Source organism: Cantharellus anzutake (assembly GCF_015039405.1).
Source record: "Cantharellus anzutake strain C23 chromosome Unknown EI90scaffold_6, whole genome shotgun sequence".
Taxonomy (NCBI): domain Eukaryota; kingdom Fungi; phylum Basidiomycota; class Agaricomycetes; order Cantharellales; family Hydnaceae; genus Cantharellus; species Cantharellus anzutake.
The window spans coordinates 596,888-622,893 of record NW_024066956.1 but is presented as its reverse complement, the minus strand read 5'-3'; the positions used below and the strand labels follow the sequence as shown (position 1 = coordinate 622,893).

Here is a 26,006-nt window from a genome sequence, read left to right as displayed (position 1 = left end):
GGTGGTGAGCCTTTAAACTGATTGTACAATGTTGGCGCCGCCACTTCCTGGCTGATGGGAGGGGGTTCCTAACTGGCGCATACAACCCCTGTGTTAGTCTAACAAACATTGCCAATTATCCGGTGTTCGTCTCGAACTCCGTTCTCAGCGTCGTGTGATCCACAGTACTACCATGGGATCCCTGACTTCCAACCATCGGTCACAGTACTGTCTAGTAAGTCATTCATCCATAGAGCATACGAGAACACAAAATCAATGGTTTTTATACTACTGGTTGTTGCGAGTACACCGATAATGATCTTATTGTGGAACCAATGTTATTAAGGACTTCCAGGTTGTATCCAATTGAGGTCTGGCTGTGCACCTTGCTGAAAGATCGTGAGTTGCAGGTCGGTTCTCGAACTGCTCCATGACTTAATAATACCTTCGGCGAACGTCCTTGCCTTGATTTGTCATCTATATCTGCCTTCTGTGGATACCTCAGCCTGTGGATCTTATATTCGCCGCCCGAGTCCGCTTAGAGCTTCATTAAAAGCGCGTGTCACTAAGTACGAATTCCCAAGTCCTGCATGGAACCCCTGTCCTCTTCAGATCCTCATTCGGCCCAAGACCGGTCGCACCGCCTATTGTTCTTCGATGCTCGTACCCTGGGTAATCACTTGAATCAAAGACGAATGATCGCCGGATTTGATATGTTCGTATGGGCCGGGAAGCTGAAATTTGGGATGGTGGATTGGCGGTTTCTTTGCCAGCCGAGGGACATCCCTGTGAGAAGAGATGTCTGAATACTTTAGATACTATCGGATGTTGGAGGGATGATATTCGTACCAAAGAGTGTATGGGGGGGAATTGCGCAAGGTAATCAGAACTGAGCCACGAAAACCTGTCTTCCCGAGTAGCTCTGACGTTTGTAGCTCACTGTTAGGGGACACTGCTGAGTCGCTGTCCGATGATTCATCATCACCACTGCCTCTGTCGTCGCTATCGTTGTCCGAATGCTTCCGTTTCTTTGGGGTCTGGGAGATGTGGAAGGGTGGCACTTTCCCCCGAGCAAGGAAAGGAGCACAAGATTGGAAGAATCCAACAATAAGTTTCTGGTTCGCTAATATGTTCCTGTCCTGGTCCTTAATTCCCGCTCCTAGGAAAAACACGCGATTGGGTCGGCTCAAAGTATTGCTCCGAAAGGGCAAGTAAATAATCCTACCGGCATGAGGAAAATTGAAAGAGATGCGATCAAATGCCTTCCCAAGCAGGTCTTCGTGGTTATCAAGCTTGGTTGCGTCGATTCCAAACAAAACTGTCGCGCCAAAAGCGCGAAGTTTCGAGACAATCTCTTGGGCATCGGGATACTTCGTGTAACATTCATCTTGGGAGTCATACGAGGTTGCGACAAGGAGTGATGGCGTAGCCTTTATGGTTTCTGTCGTAAGCAACGCGAGCGCAAAAGAGAAATTTCCTGGGGGTGGAGGTCAGACGAGTGCAACAGCAACACCATTTGGACCGAGGGCTCGCCTTCTCCAATCATCAGAATCCTGTCACCTGCCGAATAAGGAATCGTTTTACTTTGCTTCCCCTTGCTTGGGGCCTTCGCAGGGACGCTCTGCGCGGCCGTGTGGAACCCTGAGCCGCTTGTTTTGGATCTTTTTGAGGGTCTAACTGCATTTTTGCGTCCCTCAGTGCGCCTATTAGCCTCGGCGTTTTTCTGGTGGGTGAGCAGCAGGTTTCGTAAACGGGGTTTCTTGTTCGCTGCCTTAGGCATGATAACTGGGTGTCCAGGGCCACAGATCCAAATCGGCGCTCAATTAAATGTAATTGGTTCCGCGCATATTAAACAAGCGCCGACTTATCTTCACTCCGCGATCACGCTGTGGCCTGGAGATAGCTAGCAGGTAGTCCGGGAGTCGGTCCCCTTTAAACAATGGCGCCTATACAGATTACTGTTTTACCGGATTCCTTGGCTCAGGAAAAACAAGCATTATCTTGTCGCTGCTGCCCAAGTTGCCGAAGGACTACAAAGTTGTGCTTCTCAAGAATGAATTTGGTGACGTCGAAGGTCTTCAGTGGCGCCCTCAGGAAACTTCAGAAGGGGGACTGAGAGTTGTCTAACAGTGGACAGTAAACTGGCAGAACAATCATCGCTCACTGCCGTCAGTGAAATTCTCAACGGCTGCATGTCAGTCGGCGATTTTTGGTTGGAGCACAGGTCGATTCGTTCTAATCCCCCTGGTACAGGTGCTGTGTACTTGTGGGCCAAATGAAGACCGCACTGCTGGAAATTCGAGGTGTGTTCGTTGTTAGCAATTGGGCCTCTCGTCTTTAATCACCCCCCATAGAGAAGTTTAGACCTGATAGGGTCATCATAGAATCCTCGTACGGAACCCCGCTCAGCTTAGTAGGGTAATGATCCGGCTGACCGTCTCCAAGAGGTTCTGCATTTCCGGCTACTCTAGCATTCCAAATCCGCGAACTCGAACGTGAGACCCATGGGACTTCAAGCTGGACGCCATCCTTACGGTCATAGACGCAGAAAACTTTACTGGGTATGAGGACACCAGCACTACAGCTCGTATGCAGGCTCAATATTCCGATACATTAATTATTGTGGGTGCAACCGTTTTCACATGTCACTCAGCTTGATGAATACTATGAATTTCGCTGCAGAACAAATGGGAACATGTGAGTGGACGTGAATACTCTCAGGTGTTCTCTGAATGCCATTTCAGGTCTCGGAGAGAGCATTAGATATTGTAACGGACCACCTCTACACTCTGAACGAGGCGACTCCAAAGATCCGTTGCCTCAACCGCAATGACGTTGATCCAGCACTTATTTTCGGTTTGGACACAAAGTTGTTTTCGGATGCCGCTTGGCTCCATGAGGAACACTCATGCCTCCATCATGGACTGGAAACACACCATGACGAAGTTGAAACAGCCACTATCACACTCAATCGTTCACATGTGTCGCGCTAGCAGTTGAACAGGCGCTTTCAGTATTACCCAAAGATGTGATATACCGAGTGAAGGGCTTCATTTCTTTAGCGGATGAAGGGAGAGTTATCCTCAATTGGGCGTTTGGTCGCTTTGACCTCGTCCCATACGAGGGGGCAGGGGTGACGATGAGACCACAATACAGCTGACGATGATGGGCGAGAGGGGCGAAGTAAAAAACAAATGGGAAAAGAGATTTGTAGAGGCTTTGGAGCGAAGGTAGATCGGTCTGATGCGGAGAACCATGTCGTAGACCGAACGTAGAGGCACAAGATGCACTTGGAAATGCTCACTGCTGAGACCAGAGCTAGGAGAAAATGCCAACCATGTAGATGATTAGATGCGCGCGGGAATATGTACCATGGACATGAGAGCAACAATCAGGAAAACATTTAAGTGGCAATGGTGACCTCAACTTCTACACCAGGCTCCAGGGAGATAGAAGTCTGTAGGTGGAAGCTAGATTAAGGCACTAGCCCAAATATAATGCGGATGGGGACTCACAATCTGCTTGACAATCTCAGAAGAAGAGTGAAGATCAATAATGCGCTTATGGATCCTCAATTGGTAACGGTCCCATGTCTTGGAACCCTCACCGCAAGGCTAAATCCCCAATGTCAAGATGTGGAAGCTCCTAAAGGCATTGACGAAGCTACTTACAGTTTTACGAGTGGTAATACGGAGCACCCTGGTGGGGAGACGGATTGGGCCCTTGACACGCAGTTCCTTGTCCTTGGCACGGTTTACCAAATCATGGCTGACTGAGCAAGTAAGGGCCGTCAATGTTGGTCATGTAGCAGTCATGTTAGGAAGAAAATTACACTTCTCGAGGTTCTTGACGTTGCTACTAGTGAGAGTGATGCGAATTTTGTGTATTTGGGAGGGTGCTAGTTGGGCACCCGTAGCGTCGTACTCTTTCTCGCCCTTAGCGACGTGACTCATTGTGCTGAAACACTAAATGCGCCAGCGGTGACTAGGAAGCCGGTTCCTTGAGTATCGATAACTTTTAGTGCCAGCAGACGGTGAACCTACCTAGGGCACTTGGTATGAGAAGAGGACGAAATTGCAAATAAACTGTGCAGTTCTCAGTCGGATGCAAACACCCTCCAATTCATTCACTTGCAGTCCAGAAAATCTTGTGATTCATAAGTATGTGTTACATATCTTTAGTGAAAAACTATCTAAGGCTCCAGGGAAGTGGGGAAAGCACCTGCTTCGCGTTGCTCGTCGAAGCGAGTAACCTACACTCTTATTCAGTCATGTGACCAATCTCGGGCAACTTGACTCACCCATTCGTCTGAGGAACAAGTGGAACAAGAGCGTCAGCATAGAGTCTAGTCGAACGCGAGGCTGTGAGACGCACTCGGGCATAGCGAGTTGTATGCACGCTTGAACTGCTTGCAAGGCTTGAAATCCTCACCCCTTCGGTCGACGTGTTCAAGGCCATCAGCATGCTTAAGGGGCATTATATCATCGACGGCTTACTTGGCGCTGTGCGGGGGATCGCATCAGCTAAATTATTGGACCCGGAGGAGATTAACGTACGTGATACACTTGTGATAATCGATGTAGTTCTGGAAACTAAGTCGGTCCAGCATGAGTGTACCATACAAATGGAATATGGGCCAAATCATTCCTCACCAATGCTTCGACTGGTTTGTGTTTGGGAAGCGGGCTATTTGTAACGATTGAACGACCAGAACGTGAGAAAACACCTGGACACCAGCCCACCATCAAAGCCAGCGGTCTGAAACTTTATCGTCCTGAAAAGGGTCAGGTTTATGTTGATGGCAGGCAGGAGCCCGACGTGCCTGGGGGCCTCCACTTGTTCGGACATCTTGGTGCGTGAGTGCTTGGGCGAGACTGGGGCAGGAAATAGCCGGGCAATTGTATCCGGAACCGAGTCAAGTGCAACAAATGACAGACCTTCCGCCCAGGTTGGCCGCGTTACGCAGGACGAATTTGTGGGCCGCTCTTTCCCACTTTCTCAACGTGTTCCAGCCTGCAATCAACCTGCCACAATGTTCCATCTCTGTACGTCCACCGCACTCTTTCATAGCCGCATGACTCACAGCGTGGCGCCACTTGATATTCAATTTATACTCGTTGTCACCGTTTAGGACGTCGAGGAAGACCTTCTAGGATCGGGCACGATTATCCTTCCGAAGCTTATCCATAGATTACTATACATACTGACCTACGACCGAAAGATAAGGTACGCTCAATACTCGCTATATCTCACCGCTGTCTCCTGCGTTCAGCTCACCAAGCGCTAATATTGATCGTTAGCGCCGAGAATTTTGCTACGTATCTACGGAGGCAGTATGCCAAGAGGATATTTGATAAACCGAATCTGCTCGGTTCTGAGGACGAACCCCTCGCATGGCAGGACCTTGATATGATGGCCAAGCTTGAGATGATTTTCAACCTTTGCGAATGGCAATTTTCTGGTTTGGGTCGTTTGAGAACCATGATGGGTGATGCTGACGAAATTTCATGGGTGAGTTGCAACTTTTTAGCATGGTGACCCCTTAGCGCTCTGACCTTGCGGTCCTTCGTTCCGCCTGACATTCGCTACTCCAGCGACTAGAACCAATTGGTTCGGATGCCAAGCGCAACATATATTGGTTTATTGGGCCAGACCGTCTCTGGGTGCAGCGGCCGGCCCTAGCCTCCCCGGACCCCGACGTGGTCGTCCCTCAAAGGCTGCCAAGATTGCAGAAGACGCTAAATTGAAGAACAGAGAGAGGGACGCAAAGTCACGCACATCTTCTCTTCGGGATGGCGGTGTCGCATTAAGCAAAGGCAGTAAGGCTAATACTCGTGCCCTGGAAAGTCGCGCTACACGATCTAAAACCGCTGTCTCCGTTGCTTCTGCCTCTGCTACCCCCGCCACCCGCACACGGAGTGGTGGACGTTCCACAAAACAAATGACGTCACTTCACTCTAACGGACGGACCACGCGGGGCAGCAAGCGCCTCGCGCCCACCGAATCCGACGAAGAAAGCGACGCCAAACCTTCCACATCGATGATGGTGGCAACTAAACGTCAAAGGACCACCCGCCGTTCGCGCCTTGCTGAGGAGGATGGAGAATGGCAGGAAGTGCCTGAAGAATGGCTCCATCCTGACCCATCGTCGTCACAGATGAGGACGAGTTCCAGGTCTAGCCGGTCGTCTCGCACCAGTTCGAGGGGCGGCTCCGTGCTACCGAAAAGCGTAGAAGCAAAGGTATTTGGCGACGATGGGTCTGACCTTACCGAGTTGAGCGATGATGGAATGGATGTGGAGGTTACGCTTGACGTGCCGTCAGAGAGCAGCAACCGTCGAAACGAGGGTGACAAGGACAGCGACTTTGCTGAAGACCCCAGTGTTGATGAACCAGTGGAGCAGGCTCAGGAAGTTGACGATGAGGACGAGGACGAGGAAGAAAGCAATGGTGAAAAGGTCGGATTACCGAACGGGCCCGAAGAGCGGATTGAATGGGAAACGGTTTGTACCTCTAATATACTACTCTTCGCAGTTGCACTCAATCTACGAGTTCAAGGTTTGTGCCACGCTTTCCGAATGGGAGACATTCCCCCGTCGGTTTCAAGGCTCAACCAACGTGAAGGAGAAAGCCCTTTTCAAAATCTTGATGCCTATATCCGAGGACGTTATCGCTCGTCTTACCGAGGCTGAGCGTCAGTTGCAACAAGTTCTCGCTGTGCAAACAAGAAAGCGCTCCACCCGCCTCGTCAAGCTTGAAGAGGAGAAACTAGCGCAAGTGGCTGAGAAGAAAAAGAAGGCAGAGGAGGCAGAGGCACACTCGAGAGAAAATCGGCAGGCCAAGCGCGAGCAAATGCGTATCCAAGCAGAGATGGACCGCGAGCAACGGGTCAGAGAACGAGAGGAACGGCTTAGACAAAAGGAGCAAAAAGAGGTTCGTCAAGACCCCATGCACTGCGTCATGCATCTGATCATCACCTTTGCTTCAGCTTGAAGAGACCTTGGAGGCGAACAAGGAGGCATCAGGACCAGGGAAAGAAGATGATGTTGATGTCGTGGGCATGAATAACGAGCATCTTGCGAATGGGAAGCGTGCTACTGTATCGAAGCCTGCGGCCAAGAAACCACGACGGAATGCAACAACGTCTCGGAAAAGGAATGACTGGGAGCTCGATTGTGAAGTGTGCGGAGCGAAAGGCCTCAATGTCGTGCGTAAAGAACCTCTTTCTAGAGGTTGCTGAATAGACAGTTGTTGCTATAGGATGATGGTCGTGAAGTTGCATGCTGTGAAAAGTGCGGTCGGTGGCAACAGTATGCATTGAGTTTCTAGTTTCTAGTTTCATTCGTTCTAATGCCTTTTGTAGTGTCGATTGCCATGATCAAGAAGACGAGAAGGCGGGGAGACCTAAGAGGAACTGGAACGTCGTGGACTTCTTCTGCAAAGATTGTGCCAGAAGCCTTCCACCTGGGAGTATGACGAGCGCAGGACGCAAGCCGAAGGAGAGCAGGACTACTCGTCCCAGGAGCGGGGCGGCACACTCGATACCTGCGACACCTACTTTGCCACCCTTCCCATCTGGCTATGATGCATACTGGGCACAGCACTCCCGATATGGCTCGAACTCTGCCTTCGGATCGTCAGCTTATTCCCGTCCACATCCCAACCTCCCATATTATCAAGGCACGTTTTCTTCTACCGTTGTTCTACCCTCTCGGGGCTCAGTTGCACCGGGGGTCCCTATACCTTATCAAGGTTTTCCTGTATCAACCGGTCCGGATGGTCGACTTCCTCACTCTGTTCACTTGGCCCCGCATGGCCCAACTCAGGCAATGTCATCGAATTTTGGGGTACCACAGAATCCCTCCTATGCCCCTTCTGGGAATGCTGGGAATGCCATAAATAGCTCGTACCGGCCGATTGTCCAGCCCAACCATGCGACCCAGATACCGCAGGCACAGGCGCGATGGGACTCAAGGACGTCATCTTGGTCGTCTCCAGAGACGGGCCAAAACGCTCAGCCCCCTTCCCTTCCAGCTCCAAATGGGAGACCAGCCTCATCTTCTGTCCCGCTCGCACAACCTACGGGCGCTATACCTCGTCTCCCCTTCCAGCATCCGGGCAATGGTCTACAGCCTCGCCTCCCGCCACTTGACCCGCGAATGGGCACAATACCACAATCTCCTTATGTCAACAGTGCTCAGAGCTACCAACCATCGTGGCCGAAGCCTGCTAACGGTCCCCCCTCTGCAAGTCAATCACCTTATTCAGCTGCCAAGCACTCCCCCCACTCCCCCGGAGGGACAAGCCCGTACGCAACTCCGGGCGGCTTAGCAAAAGGGGTATACAAACCCGTCTCGTACCCAACGTCACAAACACCTTCTAGTCAGCCCCGTGCCCATGTTCCAAATGGTACCGGAAATCTGATATCATACCCATCTCCAATCCCATCATACGTGCGACCTGCCTCGAGCGCCTCGGCGCACCCAAGTTCTCCCACACGAAGCATGTCGCCACCAGTTGGTCAAGTAGGCCCTAATTCCTCACCAGTTCCACACTCACCATCGCTCTCCCCACCCACCATAATGAACGGCATGACTCTACACCAACAGGCGCAAGTGTTGCTTACTGTGTCACAAGCGCCGCCTCCGCCTCCCGTCCCTTCCAATCACCCGCACTCCTGAATCATGTTAGAGCACCAGCCCCATTTTGCTTCCACTGATTTTTATTGCCCAGGAGTAATTCTTACATTATTTGCTGTATTGTACCATACATTCGGCTGGGCTACATAATGCTGATAGCTTGTCCCTCACCTAATGGCAGTCTATACCAACGTTGCGACAGACGTCATCGTATCATCTCATACATCTTGAATGCTAGTGAGGTGAATGGCAAGAGGTCGTCATCTCGCATAGTTGCTCTGATTGGATGATCTTGAAGCATTAACAAACTCAGCAATAGCGATGACATAACATACTCTTTGGCGCCAAGAACTCTGAGTCCACGCACATGCGTATCTTTCCCGTTCATGTGGTTCGCGGCTATGACAACTTGGAGAGCGTATATACTCAGTGGCTTACTACGAAGACATGAGTCAAGACTACCCAAGTAGTGACACAGACTCACAATCCATGCCCATCCTTGGGTCTTTCCGTCCCAACGTCGAATGTGACCCACCCCGTTGGCTTATCCATTGTGACTGTCTTGACATCTTGAAGATCATAAAGCCCAGTTCCCGCTTTGATAAGAAGCTTTATGGGGGTATACGAGTCATCTGCTGCGAAATTAAGCATAATGGCCAGTTTCTGCACACGTATCACCATTATAACAACATGGAAACTTCTTCACGTGGGCTCACTTGAACTGGGACTTTTTTCGCGAATTGGAGAGTAATATAGTGAGGCTGAGGTCCGTCACTCCTAGAAGCAGCATCCACCTTAGAATATGAATTAAAATACCAAAAATTGATGCAACCCCACTGCCAAAAGGTATCTGGATCGTCATCGCGTAGACAATTTACATCGAAACCCGGTTTATGAGATGAGACGGTCCATGTCGCTAGATGTCCAACATCTGGAAGACTAGTTTTAAGCGCCGGGGCGCCCATCGAAACTGGCCGTACGTCTGGGATCATCAGAAGCCAAGAGCGGCAGTTCCCGAACTTGAGCCTTTCCCACAACCCGAAGATGCTGGATATGAGTAATGTGTCGACAAAATGATTCAAAAAGAAGGCAGAAAGTGCAAGGTGTCTACAACAAGGCGAAAGGGTCGGGTGGGACGGAAAGTGATGTAGCAAAATGCTCCATCGGAGTGAAAATCAATTTGAACCGTCTCCGGCTATCGACTCTGGCCAATAAACCGCTTGGACGGATCCGGGAAGGGATGACGCCCCGGGGTGATCAGGTTGGTGCCCGTTTATGATCGATTGGCCATTGGCGATGAAGTGCACCATCGGATCGGGAATAGATGGTGATTGCATGGGCCAACTTGAGGGCCCGACTTCCCCAGTAACTGACGCCCACGAATGAGCCATCGGGACGGACACGGGAGAGGATGACACTCCAGGGCGATCCAACGAGTGCTCTCCTACAACGGATGGGCCGGCAGCGATGAAATGTGCCATTGGAGCGGGAACATATGGTGGTTGCATTAGCAAATTTGAAGGGCTGGACGTAACTTCACCCGCAATCGACGCCAACCATCCATCCGCCGGGACAGATCCAGGAGGGAATGATGCCTCTGAGTGATTGAACAAGCACTCTATCAAAACGGATGGCCCAGCATCGATGACAGGCATGGGGCTGACGCTGGTGTGGATGGCAGCGTTGTGAGGGTCGACAAAGGTTTGGACCAGGGCGTCCAAACCCCTCTCCCAGCCCAACTGAGACACACTAGAGCAGAGCCCTTGTCCCTGGACCAAACCAACATCTGTAGAGGCACATCCATTATCAGGGAAAGTGGGACAGAGATTGAAGGCGGTCGATGAGGCTTGAGCAGCAGTAGGTAACATTTGAGGGGGAGTATTTAGAGCCAAGAATGGCGGATCGGATTTCGGCAGTTTTTGAAGACTGGTACTTGGAGCATCCAACAGGGCGGCTGACTCCATGAAGAATGAAGGGGTACGGCAATTGATCGTAGCATCACTGGTGGATGATGTAGGATAGGGGGTCCTTGCGGAATAGGATGAGGTCCCTTCATAGTGAAACGGTGAACGTGAAGGGGACGAAGCGGGTGACCTTCGATTAATGACGGATAAAGGGATGGGCGACAATGATGCAGAGGAGCTTGTCACAGTGGGATCCGCCTCCAGGTCGATGTCATCATCAACTGGGCCCTTCGGCGGACCACAACGGCACTGCTCCTTCTGCAAATGTCGCCTCCTGTCATCATATGTCTGGAACCCAGCCCTGCAGTACTTGCATTTGAATTTCAATACCTCGCTTTCAGGAAAAGTTAGATGAATATGTCGCTGTAGGTCGAAGTATTCTCACTGTTTCTCTTTGTAATGACGGACCAAACCACTTTTCTGAACAAAAGCCCTGCCACACTTTGCGCAATGATAGGGCCTTCGGCATGAAATGAGCTATTGCCTAAGACAGATAGTTATCACAAGACTCACTTGCTTGCATCGTCCAGATGCGTCCCTTCATGCCTTTTAGGTCGCTCTTGGTGAATAGTTTATACGACGCCCAGCACCCAGGGTAATTGCACTGAAAAATCTTCCTGCTGCTGGAGGCGGGGGTAGCCATATTCAGTATGTGATGCGCCAAAGGAGCCGTCCGATGAGCGTACCAAAGGTCAACAGGGGGGATATTTATAAATTCTGCTCCTGGGGCGCTTCAGTCACGGATGTGATGGTGATTTGAAGTCGACACTGGTGGCATGAACTGAGCAGGAATATTTAGGTCTACATGACGGGCATAACATGCGAGCCGGGATATATCACCGCAAGCTGCGCATGCTTATGTCCGACTTCGACTTCTGACTTTCATCGTGACTTTCAAGTGGTACAATGGGTGGCCAAGACTCGGGGTCGCCACCCGGGTAATTCCATGCAACATTTAGAAAACTCCCACGCCTGTCACTGCAGCTGTATCCTGATGGAATTGTTCTTTCCGGTTTCCCATCATCTCGGTAAAATTGAGGGTTTGCACTTGGAATACGCCAGTACAGCAAGAAATGGAACCGTTCGAGCAGCATCCAGCTTCAACTGAGGCTGACCTGACCTCAAGTTTTCACAGCCAGAGCATGGCAGTGGAAGTGGACAGTTCGCTTCATGTAGAACAATCTTGCCATTATCCAAAATTACCTAAATGGTTCAGTGGCCACTTACTGTAATGAGCAGACAACAGAGACCATACGCGAAATCGTCAGCGCCGAGCTGGACGCTGGGTTCCGGCTTCCCAAAGGTCCCAGTGCTATCTTTGAGTCGGGGGGATCGGGCTGCGATAGTCAGTTCCTAACCGTACGTATTTCCAAGTTGTTAGAGGAAGAAGCATGATCCATGGGTTTCCTCCTGTAAAGGATTGAATGATTGATTGGTCCACGCCGTGGAACCAGTCTCCACACTGCAGCCGCGGCCAACCTTTCATGCAAGGCTAGTAGGTCATAGTGCAATTGTGCAAGTTCTTACAAAAGAAAGAGGAAATAAAGGGCCAATGCGTCATGACCAAGCCACCCTTGATTGTCAGAGTCGATGGTGAATACCAGTGACCACAGGCATCATTAAGCGGACTGGCATACTTCGGCTGTCACCAAATTTACATTACTAAGCTACGTACAACCGTGCACGGCGGGGGAGGAGGGGTCGTGGTCGGCTGCAATCTTCGTTCCACAAAAGCGACACCCCGATTGGAAGCGATCCAGGCCGAGCGTCAGCAGCTGGACCGGACGAACTCGCTTGTGCAATAAGGGGATTCTGCTAGTTGGCACCAACGAAGCCGGCTTTCGCACCACCGAAAAGGATTAAACAATGCGGAACGAATCATGATCGTAATAGCCAAGAGCGCCGAGTCACGAACTCTCTATTATCTCTTCGCCATCCTGGTCCTCTGACCGGTTTCGTTGAATTCCGATCCATTTTAACCATTCCATCCCTTGTTTATGGAACATCATGAGCCCCAACAGTACCGGAAGATACCAAAGGGAATTTCTCCACACGGCTCGGGCAGTTTTATCAGTGGGGTTCCTTGCGAATTTCCAGGCCGACCGGAGCAGAATAAGGTTTGGCGGCAAGCTTGTCAAGGCGAAATTCCACGTGGTTAGTCCAGAAAGGGGCGTCAAAATGGAGCAGATGAAGAGGAGGAGGGCAGAATGTCGCAGCGACACGGTTGCGTTCTTATATGGATCTATGACGGAGAGCATATGATAGCCTGCTTGTGCATAAGATGCTCTCGTTGTGTGCGCCAGCGCATTGAAATGAGGGAATTGCCATGAAAAAAGGAAGGAAAGAAGAGCAAATGCTGATAGAGGGTTATTGATAGCTTCAAGTGAAAGGCCTGGTGAAGCGTTGGAAAGGAACGGGGGTAGGAAGGTTTCAATCGGGTATGAGGCTGATGGGAATATGTGTCCACCACATGCAGTCCACCCCATGAGTGGTGGTATAGCACCCACGACGGCCCCGACCCATGTATTCCATATGGTTCTTCGCTTCATCAATGTATATACACCAGCATATAGCGCAATGTTGGCCGCACCGAGAGCAGCAGTGAGCGGGTTCACCAGTGCATAGAGAATAGCAGGACCAAGCGTCCCAGTGACCGCGGCGAATCCGAATGCATGTAGGGGTGTGATTGCTCGTCGTACAAGTGGTCTATTGCGTGTTCGTATCATCTGGGCATCAAATGGCTCCTCAAGAAGCTGATTGATGGTATTCGCGGATGCAGCACATAGGGTAGTTCCCACGGCTGTGGATAATAAAACTGGGACACTCGCGTGCAAAGGGGACAGAGCAACACCAGACATTGCAGTTAGAACGACCAGCGTTGTCAAGCGAGCTTTTGATAGCTGAGAATATATTCTTACTAATCCACGGGGAGTTAATTCACGGACAGGGCGGTAATTCGCCAACGGTTGTGGGGGATATTCCATGTAGGTGCGGGGAATGGAGGGAAAGAACGGCATGCCGTGTATTCGAGTTCCTTCATGAACAAGGTCCTTGGAAGGTATCCAGTCGTCCGGCAACACATCCTCCCGAGCTAACTTCCCACCGTTGCGTGGAATACTTGTTGATCCACTTGCTGCAATGTTGGACGTGAAGAACCAAGAAGCATTGGGAGTAGGAGCGGAAGTGAAGCTGTGAAAACGCACTGTTGTGCGCCTATGGGCAGGAAAGGCCTTCTTTTGCGCTAAGCATCGAGGCAAGCCTTGAAAAAATCTCCTCAGAACTTGGGTTCGAGGATAAACACAAGTCATCGAACAGGTGAAGAGTCCTGCGAGCGTGAAGATAGCGTGGGATATTGGCTTCCGGCCACGTGCTAGACTTCCGACTTAATAGATTGATGGGAGCACAAGAATCTCGATCCCAACAAGCCTCAAGGGACGGTACGGAGGATGTTGTCGATTACTACGCACTTCTGGGACTCAGCGAGGATTGCACCCAGGATGAAATCAAAGTATTGTGCCTTCAGGTGATAGCGGGAATACACTGACCAACTGACTTTTAGAAAGCCTTCCGCAAACTGGCCCTTAAGCATCACCCAGACAAAAATGCCGATGATATAGAAGGTGCGACAAGAAGATTTGCGCAGATTCAGCAAGCTTATGAGGCAAGCCTTCTTTTATTTTGCATGATGCATCGCTGATGTGACGAGGGAAGGTGCTCAGCGATGAACAGGTAGGGTGTTACATCTGAAAAAAGTGAGATGACACTCAACAGAGGGATCAACATGAACTGTGCCTCATGATTGCAACAGGAAAGGGCATGGTATGACACTCATCGGGGGAACCTCGTTCCCGAACCAGACGCTGCAACTGTGTATGAAGACATCAGGAGGGGGTTCGACCCTTCATCACAGGCACGTCGGAAGCACGCGGACCCTGGCCTGACGGCGGGCCACATTCTTCACTTTTTTAATGCCAATACATGGTCTACTATGGACGAGGGATCACAGGCTAGTCGTGACTGCCCTTCTGACCTGTTCTGCAATCCTAACATGTACAATGCAGGGTTTCTTCACCATATATGGAAATTTATTCCGGCGAGTAGCCTTTGAAGAATCTCAGCACTCTTCCGATGGGGAATACCCAGAGTTCGGGAAGCCAGCTTGGACTTGGGCGTCTGCAACTGAGGGCATGGCAGCTCGGGACTTCTACAACGCATGGTCATCTTTCTCAACGGCCAAGGATTTCTCGTGGAAAGACAAGTGGAATTTGGCAGATGCACCGGACAGGAGGACAAGAAGGTCTGTAAAGGTCTATCATAGTTTAAGGGTCGCACCCACCCTTATCTTCTGCGAAGGTTGATGGAACAAGAGAACAAGAAAGCCAGGGATGATACTCGTCGGGAATACAATGATGCTGTGCGGGTATGTATCGTTCTAACCAATATTGGCGCATTCCTGATGGTACTCCAGTCCCTCGTCCACTTCATCCGGAAGCGGGACCCTCGTTACAAGGCGCATATGGCCAAGCAAGCTCAAGGGTCGAAGTCTCCGCAATATTCGGAATCTGTTTCCGCAGCCCAGAAGCGTCGTAATCAAGCCGCCAGTGCCTATGTCAAGCAGGAGTGGCAAAAGGTCAACTCAAATCCTCAAATTCATTCTGCCTTGGACGAATACGGTGGTGAGGGCGAGTTTGAGGGAGGCAGTGAAGAAGAATCTTGGGAATGCATTGCATGTAGGAAGACGTTTAGGAGTGAGAAAGCATGGGAGAATCATGAACGAAGCAACAAACATTTGAAGGAAGTCCAGAAGTAAGTTCTTCAGCTGACAGGCAACGATTAGTCTCATTTCTTGAAAAAGATTGCGGAGGAAGATGGAACGGGAGAACGCCGATTTCAAACTGGACGAAAATGATGCGGTTAACGACACTGTTTCACAAAATGAAGCTAATGGCGACGCCAGCGCAGTATCCGACAAAGACGTACCATCCGAAGATTCAGCAGATGAAGATCTTTTGCAGGCGACGGTGCAAATATCTCTCCAGCCAACCACCAATGAGGCAACAGCCCTCTCACCCGCACCAGATCCCATTCTTACGGCCCAATCGGACGAAGACCCTCTGCTTTCGGCTCCTGCTCACGAACAGCCGTCACGCGCGAGAAATACACCAGAGACGACCGCACAGGCTCCCAAAGAGGAGTTGTCCAAGAGAGACAAACGTCGTGCTAGAGAAGCAGCGAAGAAACTGCGCGAGGCTGAGGACGCCAAAAAACCTGACATTGAGGTAAGCTAATAGTTTGTAGTGCCATAGGCTTGATAAACTGACGATATGTCCGCAGCATTGTAATGTATGCGGGGAAGACTTCCCAAGTCGCACAAAACTTTTCTCTCATATCAACCAAACGGGGCATGCATTGGCGAAAGCGTACGCTCAGAAGCCTATCCCCGGGAAGAACAACTTAAGGCAGAAGGGTAAGAAAGGCGATCAATTGGAGGATGATGACCATGATGATCGAAAAAAGAGGGGAGGAAAAGTCAAATGAAGAAATGATATCTGGATGTCTACTTTAATAACTCCCATTGTCCTATCGTACTCCTTCGTGTGTATCATAGATCTAGTATACGTGTTACATGGTCCTGCCAAAAATTTTCTTGAGGAAAGCCAAGAATACATCCCGCTTGAGTCCCCCACGCTCCTCCTGTATCTCGTTCACCAGGCCAACTATCTTTTGGTACGCTTGTTGTTCATACGCTCTGTATTTCCCCTCAACATCAACGGCCCTGAAGACTTCCTTGACGCGCTTCTCGCATTCCGAATCTTTCCTCCCATAATTGTCATCGAGAATCTTCCGCTGCTCTGGAGCTACGCTCTGCAGAGCGATGTTGATGACCCAAGAGTTCTTGTTGTCAAGGATGTCGGTCCCAATCTTCCCAAGCTTCTCCGGGGGTGCAAAGCAGTCCAGATAGTCATCTTGAATCTGGAAATATTCCCCGAGGGGGATGAGGATGTTCTCAGCCAATTTGTATTGATCCTCTGAGGTGATCCCATGGTAGCGCATCGCCAGAGCGACGGGCAAGTAGCTAAAGGGGATTCGAAGTCAAGTTATACCACCAGTGTTCGAAGCAATCTGGAACATACAATGAATACCATGCCGTCTTGTAAATCACGGTTTGACTGTGCCTATACGGGACCTCAAAATGATGTAGAACAGGATTCTCGCAAAATCGACGCACCGCTTCAACGAGAATCGGTCAAGGTTGACATCATGCTCAGGAGCAGTAATCAGATCAATAAGTTGTCCCATCTCGGTTTTGTACGTCGTCTACTTTTGGGTCAGCTAAAAGTCAGCGAAATTGAAGGCGACCACATCAAAAAACAACTCAATCAAGTCAACATAGTATGGCTCCTTGCGGAAGTGTTTCTTTAGAAGTTGATACACAGCACCCTCGAGCATAAACGAGTCATTGATCGCGATATTGCCAACGCCTTCAACGCGGTACCAGCATGATTGTCCCCGGCGGGTGATTGACGCGTCCATGATATCATCCGCGACTAAAAAGTATGCTTGCAGCTAGAGCAACCAAGTTTGTCGAATCTCAAACACTTTTCTTGAGAAGACAAACATGCTTACGAGTTCGACTCCCCATCCCAGAATGGCTACTCGTTTGTACTCTTCCCCTTCGAGTTTGCTTTCACGTAGTATCTCAACAGTGTCAACGACGGAAATTCCACGGTTTAATTTCCCTTATGAAGCCCATCACCTGCCGAACTACGACAAAGGTAACTCTTTGAAAGTTGGCTCACCTCCAGGGAGATTGTACATCAAGTTCTGTGAACTAGGCATCAGTATACGAAGCAGAATCATAATTATAAGTCGCTCACCCGTTCGTACCAAGCGACGACTTCATCAGGCAAGGACTCAACTCTGAGAGTCTCAAGAAGTTCCTCGACGACGGTGGGGAAAACCTCGACGAATCTCTTCTTGTTTTCCGCGGCGTCCGTCTTCGGAGCCTTGGGATTCGGCTCCGCCGAAATGCTTGCGGGTCGTTTTGTCGGGACAGTAGACTCAGACATATCCAAAGGGATGGGTAGGCAATATGGTTGAGTTGGATGCGTAAATCGAGGTTTTGAGATGTCGAAAAAGGCGTCTTTTGATGCAGTGATGGGAGATGTAGTAAAATGCAAAACGAGCGTCACAACTAGTATTGAAGGGTTCATGAATGTACTCGGACGAGTATAGATCTTACGATTTGGCCTCGACTTTGGACCAGAAGTGGTACGATACCAATACGGTATCAGGATCCTCCACCTGTTTGCAATACTTATACGCGAGGAACAATATTTTTTTCGTCTGAAGAATGCAACGTTATTCGGACACGATCTTGGGCGTTGGGTGAACGAGATGCATTTGAAGCTAGATATCGTGGGAAATGGTCGACCCTCACGCAGCATTCTGACACTAGTGCTGTTCTAAAGGGTCGCCAGGGTCGCTCGATCCCGATTGTTCATTCTCCCCACGATCTCTAGGCTCAGGAAAGCCTAGTTCCTTGTGTTGTGTGTGAGACCACCTATTCAGATTTCGAAGGATCATAATATAAGTTGATATTCTTCTCACGGAGTTTGTCGACACAAGGCCAAAGTTAATTGGGTCCAGTTCTTCAATGACGCCGGCCTCCCAAATCGGCGAAGGCTTAGGTGCGGAATTCGGATTCCCCCAAAGCTTTCAAGTTGCCGAATTGAAGCTTCAGACTGGGTACAAGATCACACGGCCTCCAGACAAGGGACGGATTTCTCAATCCTACTTGCGCAAACGTCCTTGTTCGATCGCTTGTTCAGTAGTGGTTGTCCCCATTTCGCCGCCCTTTGGTTCTTCCAGAATATCGTTATATAGAATATTATATTCCAGGCCACTACATGAATCCTGCCCCAATTCCTGGTCCTAGCTTGCATGCGTGGTAATCGAACAGCTCTGAGGGAAGGAAGTCAACTTAATCAAGTATATCGCTGTACAGACCGGGAAGTCAGGGCTGCATTCGTTTTATGAGCATAGGCTAATTCGTGTGATCGATGATTGATCCAGTATGTTCTCGGGCGTTGTTTCAGGGGAGTCCTCTTAGCTATAGCAAAATTCCCGCTCTCAGCTTCTATTTAGCAGCATCCCACGGCGTATGTGATCTGGAAGTAGAGCCGATCTCCCGGTAATCGCAGGCTTCTAGCAGAAATATCGCTACATTGGTGAAGTAGCGTTGTCAAGCCTCTGGGCGACTTTGGCGCAGTTAGTGGGATCGGGGGCGAAATGGATGAATGAAGCAGGGTCAAACTTCGGAGCGCCAAGTGGTGATTCCCTAGCCGATCTCATCTTTGACAAGCGTTCAATACTCTTTCCTCATTCAACGGGTTCCTCAACATATTCACCAGTTCGCCTCGTAGAATTGGCTAAGTGCCCGGTGGGTGTCGCACAGGATTGGTTCGTTCGTAATAACTAAAGGGAACACTTTACGGGAAGGAGGACAAGAAGAGTCTGTGGGCGTAGTCAGTCCACAACTTTGGGTTGGACGTTGCTGTAAACTATCCGGGTAGGATACCAGCCTCTGATAGTACAGAGCACTTATGGGTTGGATATCACAACAAATAAGCTAGGTAGTGATCCCTGGTCGACCGCGGCTCAATACTGATAGTCTTCCCCCTGATTCATGGCCTGGAACCATATCAAGTGTTAGATTTTGAGGGGGCCTAGCATGATCGGATGATCGACACCAGGCAGGCAAGGAAACGAGTCACGGCACCGCCTATTTCCGAGTCGGGTATGATCGTTGAGGCACTGGAAGGACGTGCTGGTGACCACCTTCCTTTTGCCTAGTTGGCGTGAAAGTCATTTCACCGAGGGAGGAACGGGGCTTTGGATCTGACTATCAACTTTGCTGGACGTTTCTCGATTTTGAGCGAGTCGGACGGATAACGACGTCCCTGCCTAATGGTTACTTTTTTGGCATCACGTTTTCTCGGGCCGGGTGGCATATTTGAAGGACTTGCGGCCATTGTCTTGGCCTTGGTGCATGGTCAGCTACACCTGCTTAAGTTCCTGCCTCCCGACAAACAGGTCTGGGCGAAAATAAATTCGCGGCCAAGTGTGTCCTCCGAACACATAGAAAGTCAGAGCTGTAGCTGACTCACGGAGACTTAGCGGAATAGTGCGATCGATATTTCTCAGATGGTTGCTCCGGGGGCAGTCGAGTAGCACTATGTCCAAGTTTCTTTCACATAGGTGCTCCTTCGTGCGTAAGTGACCCCCCGGCTTTTGTTCCACAGCAGGGTGGCTTCAGCTGCTGAGAGGATCAGGATCCATCCTTGGCAGAACATTGTGGAGTGTCCTGGTTTCACACTCATTCTACATGTACTACGATGTCCAATTTTAAACGGCTTAAGCTTGGACGGGTGACCTGATGGTCGAACTGGTTGGTTTTCTATTTGCTTATAAGCACCTGCTGTGTTATGGAATCTTTGGACGGCTGATATCTTTCACGGCAGGTTGCCAGTCAGGGAGGTCTCTAGCAATTGCAACTCCTACTATCATACCACCGGAGGGGATCCGAGAGAGACCCTCTAACCGTTTATCATCTGATTACCAATCTCCTCCCCCCAGTTAAAGGATTTGGCCGGTGATCGCATACCGACTGGTATCACTACCACATCTTTTGATTCACTGCACTTGGCGCTCTCAGGAGCAGCTTGAAGTCTGCAGGCTAATATCAGATTACGCTGTATCAGCGCGCATACTGCTGTCTGACATTATGTGTACAACTCCCATGCACCTAGACATCTAGTAGGATGGAAGCGGATCACGATTCGGGCGCTGCAGTGATAGCGCCGTAGTTTGACCAGAGTAACAGGGAAAGATCGATTTTCAACGCTTTTCCTCAGGCTCGCAGCCCATCGATATGTTCACGAGTTAACTTTGTGGCTAGGTACTACACTGGCGGATAGCGTACAAGATTGATGCGTTCATAATGACTGTACAAAGGGACGACCTTGAAGCTATACGGGGGCTGCAAGGCACGGAGGACATAATCGTCAGCCAGCTCGATAGTATCGAAGCAATGCATGAACTTCTCTGCTGAAGCAATACTAGACGGAAACGAAGAACAGTGAGCAATCTCAAGCAAATCAAGTTTTGAATCCCTGTGTTCGGTGCCCGGCCTCCCTTTCTTGATGTAGAAGTCAGCAATACGCATAATCTCGTTCTCGGTGAGTGACGAATCAAAGAACCTGAACCTCAAGCACCGGATGGGAACGTTGCGCTGCGCCGGCGACACAAGAAGCTTGGCCAAATGTTCCGTGCAAGCAAGCCCTTCCGCCTCATTGTTGATCGCAAGGGTACTCAAATTTGGCGACCGTGAAAGTGTAGCTTGGATGAGGCTCAATGGGACATGAGCAAAGTCAGCATGGTGGAGATATGGAAAGACGGAATCATAAAACGTCATGAGGGTCGGTGGGTCTATGAGCAGATGGGTCAGTGTGAACGGTAACATCCATTGTCTTGGGCCAACCTCTATCGGGTCCACTATAATCCCAGTCCAGCTCATGTGTTCTGTCGATGGCAACTCCAAGGTATTCAACAAATGGAATGGAGACATGGCGCATCATGTATGTCAACATGCGGGGTCCACTGTGTACGAGAAGACGTTTCAACGATGACATCGTGAATAGCCTTTGAGTGGCTTCATGGTCATGACTCGTAGCGTAAATGAAAGATATCAGGAGGTCTTCTAGCAGCGGATTTTGTTCAAGAAAATCCAGGATGTCCGTAACAGAGATTGGCGGAAGTCCTCACGACTTGCCGAATAATGGAACGATGTGAGGTTCCGTAGTCCGGGGGCGATCAGCCGATCGACGCTCCAAAGTCGAACATTTTGGATATTGGGCCACAACGCAGCGCACCTGGCGAAATCGGGAATGACCCAACGGAAGTGGATCCTGTGCATCTGAAGGAGAGCTTCCGTAGACTGGGTTGGGGTGGGAGCCGGAGCAGAGTGGTAAGAATAATATCAGTTATGTCCGTTCCGTTGATGTAGTCTAGGAGAAGTGAGGAGCATCGATGAATATTATCTTGGATAAAGCGAATTAGTCCATCCATGGTACCGCGTGGCATGGGCAATCACACAAGTAGCGGTCCGAGGACCTCCGGGTCGTGTTTGGCCCTTGACTTAGGTGCCCCTGATCGGATACGCACAGGGAGATGTCGACAAGAGATGACCGAGACCTTTCAAGCCACACATAACACCGTTCCCAACTTCTCTCTTGATGGATTCCTATGGGGAGGGAGATGTGACGCCACATAGGAGTATTCATCAGCAACAAATTCCGCCACTTCTGGGAGACGTGCGACAGTGCTATCAATGCCTTCCAGTCGTCGTGGCCTCCCTTGAAGACAACATGTTCAAAGATATCGAGCATAAGCTCGACTGCTAGGGTACCGTCCATAGTTCTGCATGTAAGACAACTAGCATTAAAGAGTACTGCTGAACGAGGCTTAAAGGCGAGCAACCTACTAAATCTGCTGGCGGTGTATCGATAAGGCCTGATGTTAGCAACGCACTTTGCTGTCAACAGAACTGACTCAAAATGATTGTTCAATGCATCGCAATTTTACGTAAGTGGGAACACTCAATAGCAGAGAATTGAAAGAAGGCTTGAGCGCAGCAAGACAAGCGAGTGACAATGTACGTGATAAGGCAGGGAATGGTGTGCGTCGATGAAAGAAGTGAAGGAGAAGCGAACGATAGGGGTGTCAACAGAACAAGCAATTCTGGTACATTGGGATGACAATCGAACGAGCCTTAAGCACGAGGGACGACGTGAAAAGCAATCTAATGTTTGGCTAGGGTCGATGTTGGTAGAGAAAAGGTGCGTGTGGTCGTAACGACAAAGAAAATTCCTGCATGTGGAGATTCGCTCGGTTTGCGAAAGCATCGGAGAGGTTGTTGAGGGGCGCGAAAACAGGGGCGAGACGGGGGTCTGGATGAGGACAATGTTTGAAGGGGTCGAAAGTCAGATGAATTGCAAACCAGTGCGTAAGGAGTCGGGACATCGGAAGGCGGCGACAGCGGTGCAGGCTATTCGAAAGGTGCATGCAAAAGACCACCGAAGACTAGCTTCCCCTTGGACGACTCCGCTATGGGAATTATCTTCCCTGTATCATATCCACTATCAGACCCGAAAGAAATCTTTCGACCGATCATTCGCCGAGTGCCAGCATCAGCATCATGCCCAGCCACCCCATATTCAAAAAACTCGTCATCGTCTCCACGGTGCAAGGACAAGCGCCCGGCACGACGGGGGCGACGGGGACTGCGACTCTCCCCATCCAGCGACGAGGCAATAGAGAGAGGAGTCCCACAACGCGAGTGTGGCGTCAATCGTCTTGAACGACGGCCTGATGACATGTTCTCATCCATGACAAAGTTTGATCCAAGGCTAAGCTCGCCGAGGCTTCGCACATCATCCATCTCTGGGGTAAAGAGGTTTTCGTCATCGAGACGGAACGACCTTTTGCACGACGTTCGACGTTTTTCAGGGGTAACGGCATTTGGGTAAGGCGAGCGAAGCTTTCTAGCACTTTTCCCACGTGTAGGTGTCTGTTTCTCTCCCACTGGAGGGGTGAGGGGGTTTCGGTGGTTCTTGTAGCTTCGGATTCGTTTAGACACAAGACTTGATGCAGATGATGAGGGCGAGATATCGACAGCAATGTTGAGATATGCAGGAGTAAGCGCTGTATCCTCTTCTGGTTGAGGTACAAGAGTTTTGGAAAGGCTAGCTGTTGATGTTCTACTTTTGAGCTTCTCGAGTGTGAACTGAGCGGATCGTGAGGCACGTTCATAGGGGTGAAACGGGGCATGTGCAATGACACGCTGAGAGCGTTTAGTGGACAGATTTTTACTGTGGTTGTGATTTAGTGAATTTGTGCAGGTAGGTCAGGTGAGGATGAATACCTTGGAGGGGTTAAAGGCAACTCTTCGACAACAGGCAGATAGTCCATACCATCTTTCCCAGAGAGCGGTGCGCGGGCGGCAACAGAAGAACCGCGCTGGGGAGTCCGCGGGCTGGTGGGAGCAGGATTGACTACGACAGACGGTGACGCAGGCTTGGCGAGCTGCTTGGCAACTTGAAGGAGTTTGAGACGCGTTGCCCTGAGTGAATGTGGCCATTCATTGGGTGAAAGAGTGTCTAGAATACTCCGGCCCATGCGGTCGAGTAGATTAGATGGAGGTATTGTGCCTGTATATGGGCTGGCTAGATTCGAGGGTGTGTCTTCGAGAGTCTTTCAAGGGATCAGGAAGACAAGATAACTATACTCAGGTATCCAACACATACAGATATAATACGAGATATCTGTTCTGGGGTCCATTCATAGGTGAACTCATCTTCGACACTGTTCCAACTTCGTGTCAAAACATGTCAGATTTAGTTAACAGCCCAGTCGTGGTCGTTCACTCACCTATCGGTACTGTGACGTTTTCGAGACGGGGGTGGGTAACGCGGGGAAAATGGTTTTAAAGGAGCGGATGGTGATACAGTGATCTGGGGGCGAGGTTTAGCTAGGGTGAAAACTGGCGATTCAAACGACGCGTCAGTTCTTGCGCGCAAATCGCGTAGATGTTTGCGTGCGACGTACGAGATAGTTTCTGATGAGAGAACGACATTGCGCACAAGGAGCAAGAGTGAGAAACGTGCAGGAAACAACAGAAAAGCAGACAGAAAAGACAGGAAAGGGAAATTCAAAACAACACGAGGCGCGTTGACGCGTGCAGCAAAACTTGCATCCGGGTAGATTCAATATTTCAATTACCGCAAAACCATGATATCCTCGCTGTGATTGCGAAACTACGCTCAGTAAGAAACATATATAAGCTCACTATTGACCCAAGTACGAGCAAGGGTATGTACTGGTGTGTAAACGAATGGACAAGCGCAAAAGAATCGAGATGAACTGGACTGAAACTCGCAACAATGGAATGATATAAATAAAGAACCTTTCTGCTCTGACTGTAATGAGAGGTATTCGACTATTTAGGCGAAGAGTGTGCTAAACACGAGTGCAACAGCAGCACTAAAGCTCAAGGGCGCAGGAGAGATAGCCAGAGCGCTACCAGCCTTTGAAGTGGACGAAGCTGGGGACGAGGTGGATGTCGCATTTCCAGCAGATGTAGCCGTGCTGGTGTAGGTTGCAGCCGTGTTACTGGGCTGCGGAGGATAGGGGCCTGATATGGGCAACATCAGGCAACGACGCCATTCAAACGGATGAGAACACCTACTGCCTTCTGCCTTAATCTCGAATGGCTGGCTCTCGGCAAAGATGTCCGACCGGTTGAGCGTGTTCGTAAGACTTCATGAACAAGTTAGTAGTGATGAGGAAAGTCAGAAGTGTTAATGTCTAGACGTACGCGACTTGGTAGCCGGTGCCGGCTACGAGGTCACTGATGGGGGGGATATTGATGCTACAATCGTAGTTCGGCACTAGAGTCTCAAAAGTGAATGGAAACAGAAACGCAGAGCCCGGCGAGAACGTACAAACCGAGATGATAGGTAGACCGCCTGCGAGGGAACCCTGACCAAACACAACGACCTAAAAGACCTTTTCAGTACGCCCCACTTAAGTTCGCACATCATCACTCACGGTGTATGTCTTGGGAGCAGCAGGGTCTGTGCACATCAGTGATTCGGCAATTGTCAATGGAGTAAAGGTAATTGCTTGTCGCACCTTGACACGTCCACTGAAGTAGGTTGAGCGAGTTGGCAACCCACCTAAACCGACGTGAACGACCATCTACTTGATATATTACACTGGGTGGGCTCATACCAGACATTGGAACTGAGGAACCATCAGCACCACCAGCGGAGCTCGCAAAATACAACTTACTTGGGGAAAGTAATGTTGACGCTAGCCAAAGTGCTGCCGGCCATCATTACTGAGGCAGCGAGAGCGACAACGTTGAACTTCATGGTGAACACGCAAGAATGAGCGGCAAAGACGTCAACGGTCAAAGAGGTTCAAGAAGGTCAATTGATCAGTTTCACGGCAACTTCCGCGAAGAACTCAGATTCCAACTTCCACATCACTTTGATACTCAGTCTGCGAGCCTCAGCCTGTCCACCTTGAGCGCGAGCCCTGTTCATAGCCACAACTACACAATCATGTCTTGGCGATCCCAAGCTGCCGTCACCGGAACAAATGACACACCTCTAGGCAATCGACGGCGATTCGGTCTAGCCATCGAGGAAGCCAACGGTGACCACGTCGGTATGAAGAGAGGTCGTGAGGATGAGAAATCGACGACTCCAGATGCCTCAGGTAAGTCTCTGAAACTCACAATAGCTTCCGTCTCCAGCAAGTGGCTCGTCTTTTGTGTCCATGGGCTAGCGTAATCCGTC

General features: G+C 50.1%; 13 protein-coding genes across 13 annotated transcripts; 3 read left to right on the top strand and 10 right to left on the bottom strand.

Moving 5' to 3' along the window:
* Nucleotides 1-783: 783 nt before the first annotated feature.
* Nucleotides 784-1,982, bottom strand: EI90DRAFT_3037511 (uncharacterized protein). Its single transcript, XM_039058786.1, has 3 exons — nucleotides 1,513-1,982; nucleotides 1,205-1,456; nucleotides 784-1,138 (listed from the first exon to the last, which is right to left on the bottom strand). Exons 1-3 carry the CDS (start codon nucleotides 1,757-1,759, stop codon nucleotides 798-800), a joined length of 840 nt encoding a protein of 279 aa, XP_038921295.1. The 5' UTR covers nucleotides 1,760-1,982; the 3' UTR covers nucleotides 784-797.
* Nucleotides 1,758-3,213, top strand: EI90DRAFT_3279280 (uncharacterized protein; the record flags this gene model as incomplete). The annotated part of the gene is made up of 9 exons (XM_039066661.1): nucleotides 1,758-1,808; nucleotides 1,894-2,053; nucleotides 2,110-2,173; nucleotides 2,233-2,282; nucleotides 2,480-2,601; nucleotides 2,662-2,676; nucleotides 2,724-2,952; nucleotides 2,973-3,112; nucleotides 3,136-3,213. 9 exons carry the CDS (start codon nucleotides 1,758-1,760, stop codon nucleotides 3,211-3,213), a joined length of 909 nt encoding a protein of 302 aa, XP_038921294.1.
* Nucleotides 2,934-3,968, bottom strand: EI90DRAFT_2990308 (uncharacterized protein). The gene is made up of 4 exons (XM_039056089.1): nucleotides 3,812-3,968; nucleotides 3,651-3,751; nucleotides 3,495-3,593; nucleotides 2,934-3,436 (listed from the first exon to the last, which is right to left on the bottom strand). The coding sequence occupies exons 1-4, from the start codon at nucleotides 3,930-3,932 to the stop codon at nucleotides 3,383-3,385; spliced, it is 375 nt and encodes a 124-aa protein (XP_038921293.1). The 5' UTR covers nucleotides 3,933-3,968; the 3' UTR covers nucleotides 2,934-3,382.
* A 138-nt stretch (nucleotides 3,969-4,106) lies between these two features.
* Nucleotides 4,107-4,910, bottom strand: EI90DRAFT_2271183 (cytochrome c oxidase, subunit VIb). The gene is made up of 8 exons (XM_039052796.1): nucleotides 4,802-4,910; nucleotides 4,722-4,753; nucleotides 4,632-4,665; nucleotides 4,536-4,571; nucleotides 4,476-4,481; nucleotides 4,354-4,412; nucleotides 4,280-4,287; nucleotides 4,107-4,231 (listed from the first exon to the last, which is right to left on the bottom strand). Exons 1-8 carry the CDS (start codon nucleotides 4,825-4,827, stop codon nucleotides 4,172-4,174), a joined length of 261 nt encoding a protein of 86 aa, XP_038921292.1. The 5' UTR covers nucleotides 4,828-4,910; the 3' UTR covers nucleotides 4,107-4,171.
* Nucleotides 4,639-8,873, top strand: EI90DRAFT_3151176 (uncharacterized protein). Its single transcript, XM_039065706.1, has 11 exons — nucleotides 4,639-4,665; nucleotides 4,722-4,756; nucleotides 4,805-5,024; nucleotides 5,111-5,205; nucleotides 5,280-5,490; nucleotides 5,574-5,642; nucleotides 5,696-6,481; nucleotides 6,537-6,911; nucleotides 6,967-7,185; nucleotides 7,239-7,288; nucleotides 7,342-8,873. The coding sequence occupies exons 3-11, from the start codon at nucleotides 4,908-4,910 to the stop codon at nucleotides 8,657-8,659; spliced, it is 3,240 nt and encodes a 1,079-aa protein (XP_038921291.1). The 5' UTR covers nucleotides 4,639-4,665; nucleotides 4,722-4,756; nucleotides 4,805-4,907; the 3' UTR covers nucleotides 8,660-8,873.
* EI90DRAFT_2966877 (anaphase-promoting complex, subunit 10/DOC domain-containing protein) lies at nucleotides 8,823-9,582 on the bottom strand (the record flags this gene model as incomplete). The annotated part of the gene is made up of 5 exons (XM_039055585.1): nucleotides 8,823-8,895; nucleotides 8,953-9,075; nucleotides 9,102-9,280; nucleotides 9,334-9,394; nucleotides 9,455-9,582. 5 exons carry the CDS (start codon nucleotides 9,580-9,582, stop codon nucleotides 8,823-8,825), a joined length of 564 nt encoding a protein of 187 aa, XP_038921290.1.
* Nucleotides 9,583-9,649: 67 nt separating this feature from the next.
* Nucleotides 9,650-10,739, bottom strand: EI90DRAFT_3037505 (uncharacterized protein). Its single transcript, XM_039058785.1, has one exon. The coding sequence runs from the start codon at nucleotides 10,579-10,581 to the stop codon at nucleotides 9,793-9,795; it is 789 nt and encodes a 262-aa protein (XP_038921289.1). The 5' UTR covers nucleotides 10,582-10,739; the 3' UTR covers nucleotides 9,650-9,792.
* A 1,749-nt stretch (nucleotides 10,740-12,488) lies between these two features.
* EI90DRAFT_3144042 (UbiA prenyltransferase family-domain-containing protein) lies at nucleotides 12,489-13,565 on the bottom strand (the record flags this gene model as incomplete). Its single annotated transcript, XM_039065088.1, has 1 exon — nucleotides 12,489-13,565. One exon carries the CDS (start codon nucleotides 13,563-13,565, stop codon nucleotides 12,489-12,491), a length of 1,077 nt encoding a protein of 358 aa, XP_038921288.1.
* A 383-nt stretch (nucleotides 13,566-13,948) lies between these two features.
* Nucleotides 13,949-16,490, top strand: EI90DRAFT_3037501 (DnaJ domain-containing protein). The gene is made up of 9 exons (XM_039058784.1): nucleotides 13,949-14,089; nucleotides 14,141-14,242; nucleotides 14,293-14,310; nucleotides 14,390-14,587; nucleotides 14,643-14,878; nucleotides 14,935-15,001; nucleotides 15,050-15,387; nucleotides 15,437-15,860; nucleotides 15,916-16,490. The coding sequence occupies exons 1-9, from the start codon at nucleotides 13,976-13,978 to the stop codon at nucleotides 16,117-16,119; spliced, it is 1,701 nt and encodes a 566-aa protein (XP_038921287.1). The 5' UTR covers nucleotides 13,949-13,975; the 3' UTR covers nucleotides 16,120-16,490.
* Nucleotides 16,096-17,609, bottom strand: EI90DRAFT_2270989 (farnesyl-diphosphate synthase). Its single transcript, XM_039052795.1, has 7 exons — nucleotides 17,470-17,609; nucleotides 17,382-17,406; nucleotides 17,209-17,321; nucleotides 16,945-17,148; nucleotides 16,811-16,899; nucleotides 16,716-16,757; nucleotides 16,096-16,657 (listed from the first exon to the last, which is right to left on the bottom strand). The coding sequence occupies exons 2-7, from the start codon at nucleotides 17,398-17,400 to the stop codon at nucleotides 16,204-16,206; spliced, it is 921 nt and encodes a 306-aa protein (XP_038921286.1). The 5' UTR covers nucleotides 17,401-17,406; nucleotides 17,470-17,609; the 3' UTR covers nucleotides 16,096-16,203.
* A 2,904-nt stretch (nucleotides 17,610-20,513) lies between these two features.
* EI90DRAFT_3037491 (uncharacterized protein) lies at nucleotides 20,514-22,343 on the bottom strand. The gene is made up of 5 exons (XM_039058783.1): nucleotides 21,737-22,343; nucleotides 21,536-21,683; nucleotides 21,409-21,515; nucleotides 21,125-21,343; nucleotides 20,514-21,072 (listed from the first exon to the last, which is right to left on the bottom strand). Exons 1-5 carry the CDS (start codon nucleotides 22,056-22,058, stop codon nucleotides 20,546-20,548), a joined length of 1,323 nt encoding a protein of 440 aa, XP_038921285.1. The 5' UTR covers nucleotides 22,059-22,343; the 3' UTR covers nucleotides 20,514-20,545.
* A 347-nt stretch (nucleotides 22,344-22,690) lies between these two features.
* EI90DRAFT_3012662 (uncharacterized protein) lies at nucleotides 22,691-24,277 on the bottom strand (the record flags this gene model as incomplete). Its single annotated transcript, XM_039056580.1, has 5 exons — nucleotides 22,691-23,513; nucleotides 23,567-23,895; nucleotides 23,949-24,015; nucleotides 24,073-24,172; nucleotides 24,250-24,277. The coding sequence occupies 5 exons, from the start codon at nucleotides 24,275-24,277 to the stop codon at nucleotides 22,691-22,693; spliced, it is 1,347 nt and encodes a 448-aa protein (XP_038921284.1).
* Nucleotides 24,278-24,438: 161 nt separating this feature from the next.
* On the bottom strand, nucleotides 24,439-25,655 carry EI90DRAFT_2270477 (uncharacterized protein). Its single transcript, XM_039052794.1, has 8 exons — nucleotides 25,495-25,655; nucleotides 25,435-25,446; nucleotides 25,336-25,379; nucleotides 25,252-25,277; nucleotides 25,150-25,200; nucleotides 25,019-25,098; nucleotides 24,890-24,960; nucleotides 24,439-24,835 (listed from the first exon to the last, which is right to left on the bottom strand). The coding sequence occupies exons 1-8, from the start codon at nucleotides 25,575-25,577 to the stop codon at nucleotides 24,645-24,647; spliced, it is 558 nt and encodes a 185-aa protein (XP_038921283.1). The 5' UTR covers nucleotides 25,578-25,655; the 3' UTR covers nucleotides 24,439-24,644.
* Between the last annotated feature and the right edge of the window lie 351 nt (nucleotides 25,656-26,006).

Excerpts from the sequence above, each read along its gene's own strand:
- EI90DRAFT_3151176 (XM_039065706.1), top strand. The coding sequence starts at position 4,908 with ATGACAGACCTTCCGCCCAGGTTGGCCGCGTTACGCAGGACGAATTTG. Across the intron at positions 5,025-5,110 it reads TGCCACAATGTTCCATCTCT|GACGTCGAGGAAGACCTTCT; the intron begins GTACGTCCACCG and ends GTCACCGTTTAG. Across the intron at positions 6,482-6,536 it reads AGCGGATTGAATGGGAAACG|GTTTGTGCCACGCTTTCCGA; the intron begins GTTTGTACCTCT and ends TACGAGTTCAAG.
- EI90DRAFT_3037501 (XM_039058784.1), top strand. The coding sequence starts at position 13,976 with ATGGGAGCACAAGAATCTCGATCCCAACAAGCCTCAAGGGACGGTACG. Across the intron at positions 14,879-14,934 it reads CCGGACAGGAGGACAAGAAG|GTTGATGGAACAAGAGAACA; the intron begins GTCTGTAAAGGT and ends TCTTCTGCGAAG. Across the intron at positions 15,002-15,049 it reads AATACAATGATGCTGTGCGG|TCCCTCGTCCACTTCATCCG; the intron begins GTATGTATCGTT and ends ATGGTACTCCAG.
- EI90DRAFT_3037491 (XM_039058783.1), bottom strand. The coding sequence starts at position 22,058 with ATGGACGGTACCCTAGCAGTCGAGCTTATGCTCGATATCTTTGAACAT. Across the intron at positions 21,684-21,736 it reads GTCCTCGGACCGCTACTTGT|ATAATATTCATCGATGCTCC; the intron begins GTGATTGCCCAT and ends GCTTTATCCAAG. Across the intron at positions 21,073-21,124 it reads TTATAGTGGACCCGATAGAG|ACCCACCGACCCTCATGACG; the intron begins GTTGGCCCAAGA and ends ATCTGCTCATAG.
- EI90DRAFT_2270477 (XM_039052794.1), bottom strand. The coding sequence starts at position 25,577 with ATGAAGTTCAACGTTGTCGCTCTCGCTGCCTCAGTAATGATGGCCGGC. Across the intron at positions 25,278-25,335 it reads ACTTCAGTGGACGTGTCAAG|ACCCTGCTGCTCCCAAGACA; the intron begins GTGCGACAAGCA and ends TGATGTGCACAG. Across the intron at positions 25,201-25,251 it reads CTGCTCCCAAGACATACACC|GTCGTTGTGTTTGGTCAGGG; the intron begins GTGAGTGATGAT and ends AAGGTCTTTTAG.
- EI90DRAFT_3037511 (XM_039058786.1), bottom strand. The coding sequence starts at position 1,759 with ATGCCTAAGGCAGCGAACAAGAAACCCCGTTTACGAAACCTGCTGCTC. Across the intron at positions 1,457-1,512 it reads GATTCTGATGATTGGAGAAG|GAAATTTCTCTTTTGCGCTC; the intron begins GCGAGCCCTCGG and ends CTCCACCCCCAG. Across the intron at positions 1,139-1,204 it reads TTTCAATTTTCCTCATGCCG|GAGCGGGAATTAAGGACCAG; the intron begins GTAGGATTATTT and ends TGTTTTTCCTAG.
- EI90DRAFT_2271183 (XM_039052796.1), bottom strand. The coding sequence starts at position 4,827 with ATGTCCGAACAAGTGGAGGCCCCCAG. Across the intron at positions 4,754-4,801 it reads GAACAAGTGGAGGCCCCCAG|GACGATAAAGTTTCAGACCG; the intron begins GCACGTCGGGCT and ends GACCCTTTTCAG. Across the intron at positions 4,666-4,721 it reads TCAGACCGCTGGCTTTGATG|CCCGCTTCCCAAACACAAAC; the intron begins GTGGGCTGGTGT and ends CGTTACAAATAG.
- EI90DRAFT_2990308 (XM_039056089.1), bottom strand. The coding sequence starts at position 3,932 with ATGAGTCACGTCGCTAAGGGCGAGAAAGAGTACGACGCTACGGGTGCC. Across the intron at positions 3,752-3,811 it reads CGTCAAGAACCTCGAGAAGT|TCAGCCATGATTTGGTAAAC; the intron begins GTAATTTTCTTC and ends TTACTTGCTCAG. Across the intron at positions 3,594-3,650 it reads GTATTACCACTCGTAAAACT|CCTTGCGGTGAGGGTTCCAA; the intron begins GTAAGTAGCTTC and ends TTGGGGATTTAG.
- EI90DRAFT_3037505 (XM_039058785.1), bottom strand. The coding sequence starts at position 10,581 with ATGGAGTCAGCCGCCCTGTTGGATGCTCCAAGTACCAGTCTTCAAAAA.
- EI90DRAFT_2270989 (XM_039052795.1), bottom strand. Across the intron at positions 16,900-16,944 it reads TGATTGAGTTGTTTTTTGAT|ACGACGTACAAAACCGAGAT; the intron begins GTGGTCGCCTTC and ends ACCCAAAAGTAG. Across the intron at positions 16,658-16,715 it reads AAGACGGCATGGTATTCATT|CTACTTGCCCGTCGCTCTGG; the intron begins GTATGTTCCAGA and ends AATCCCCTTTAG.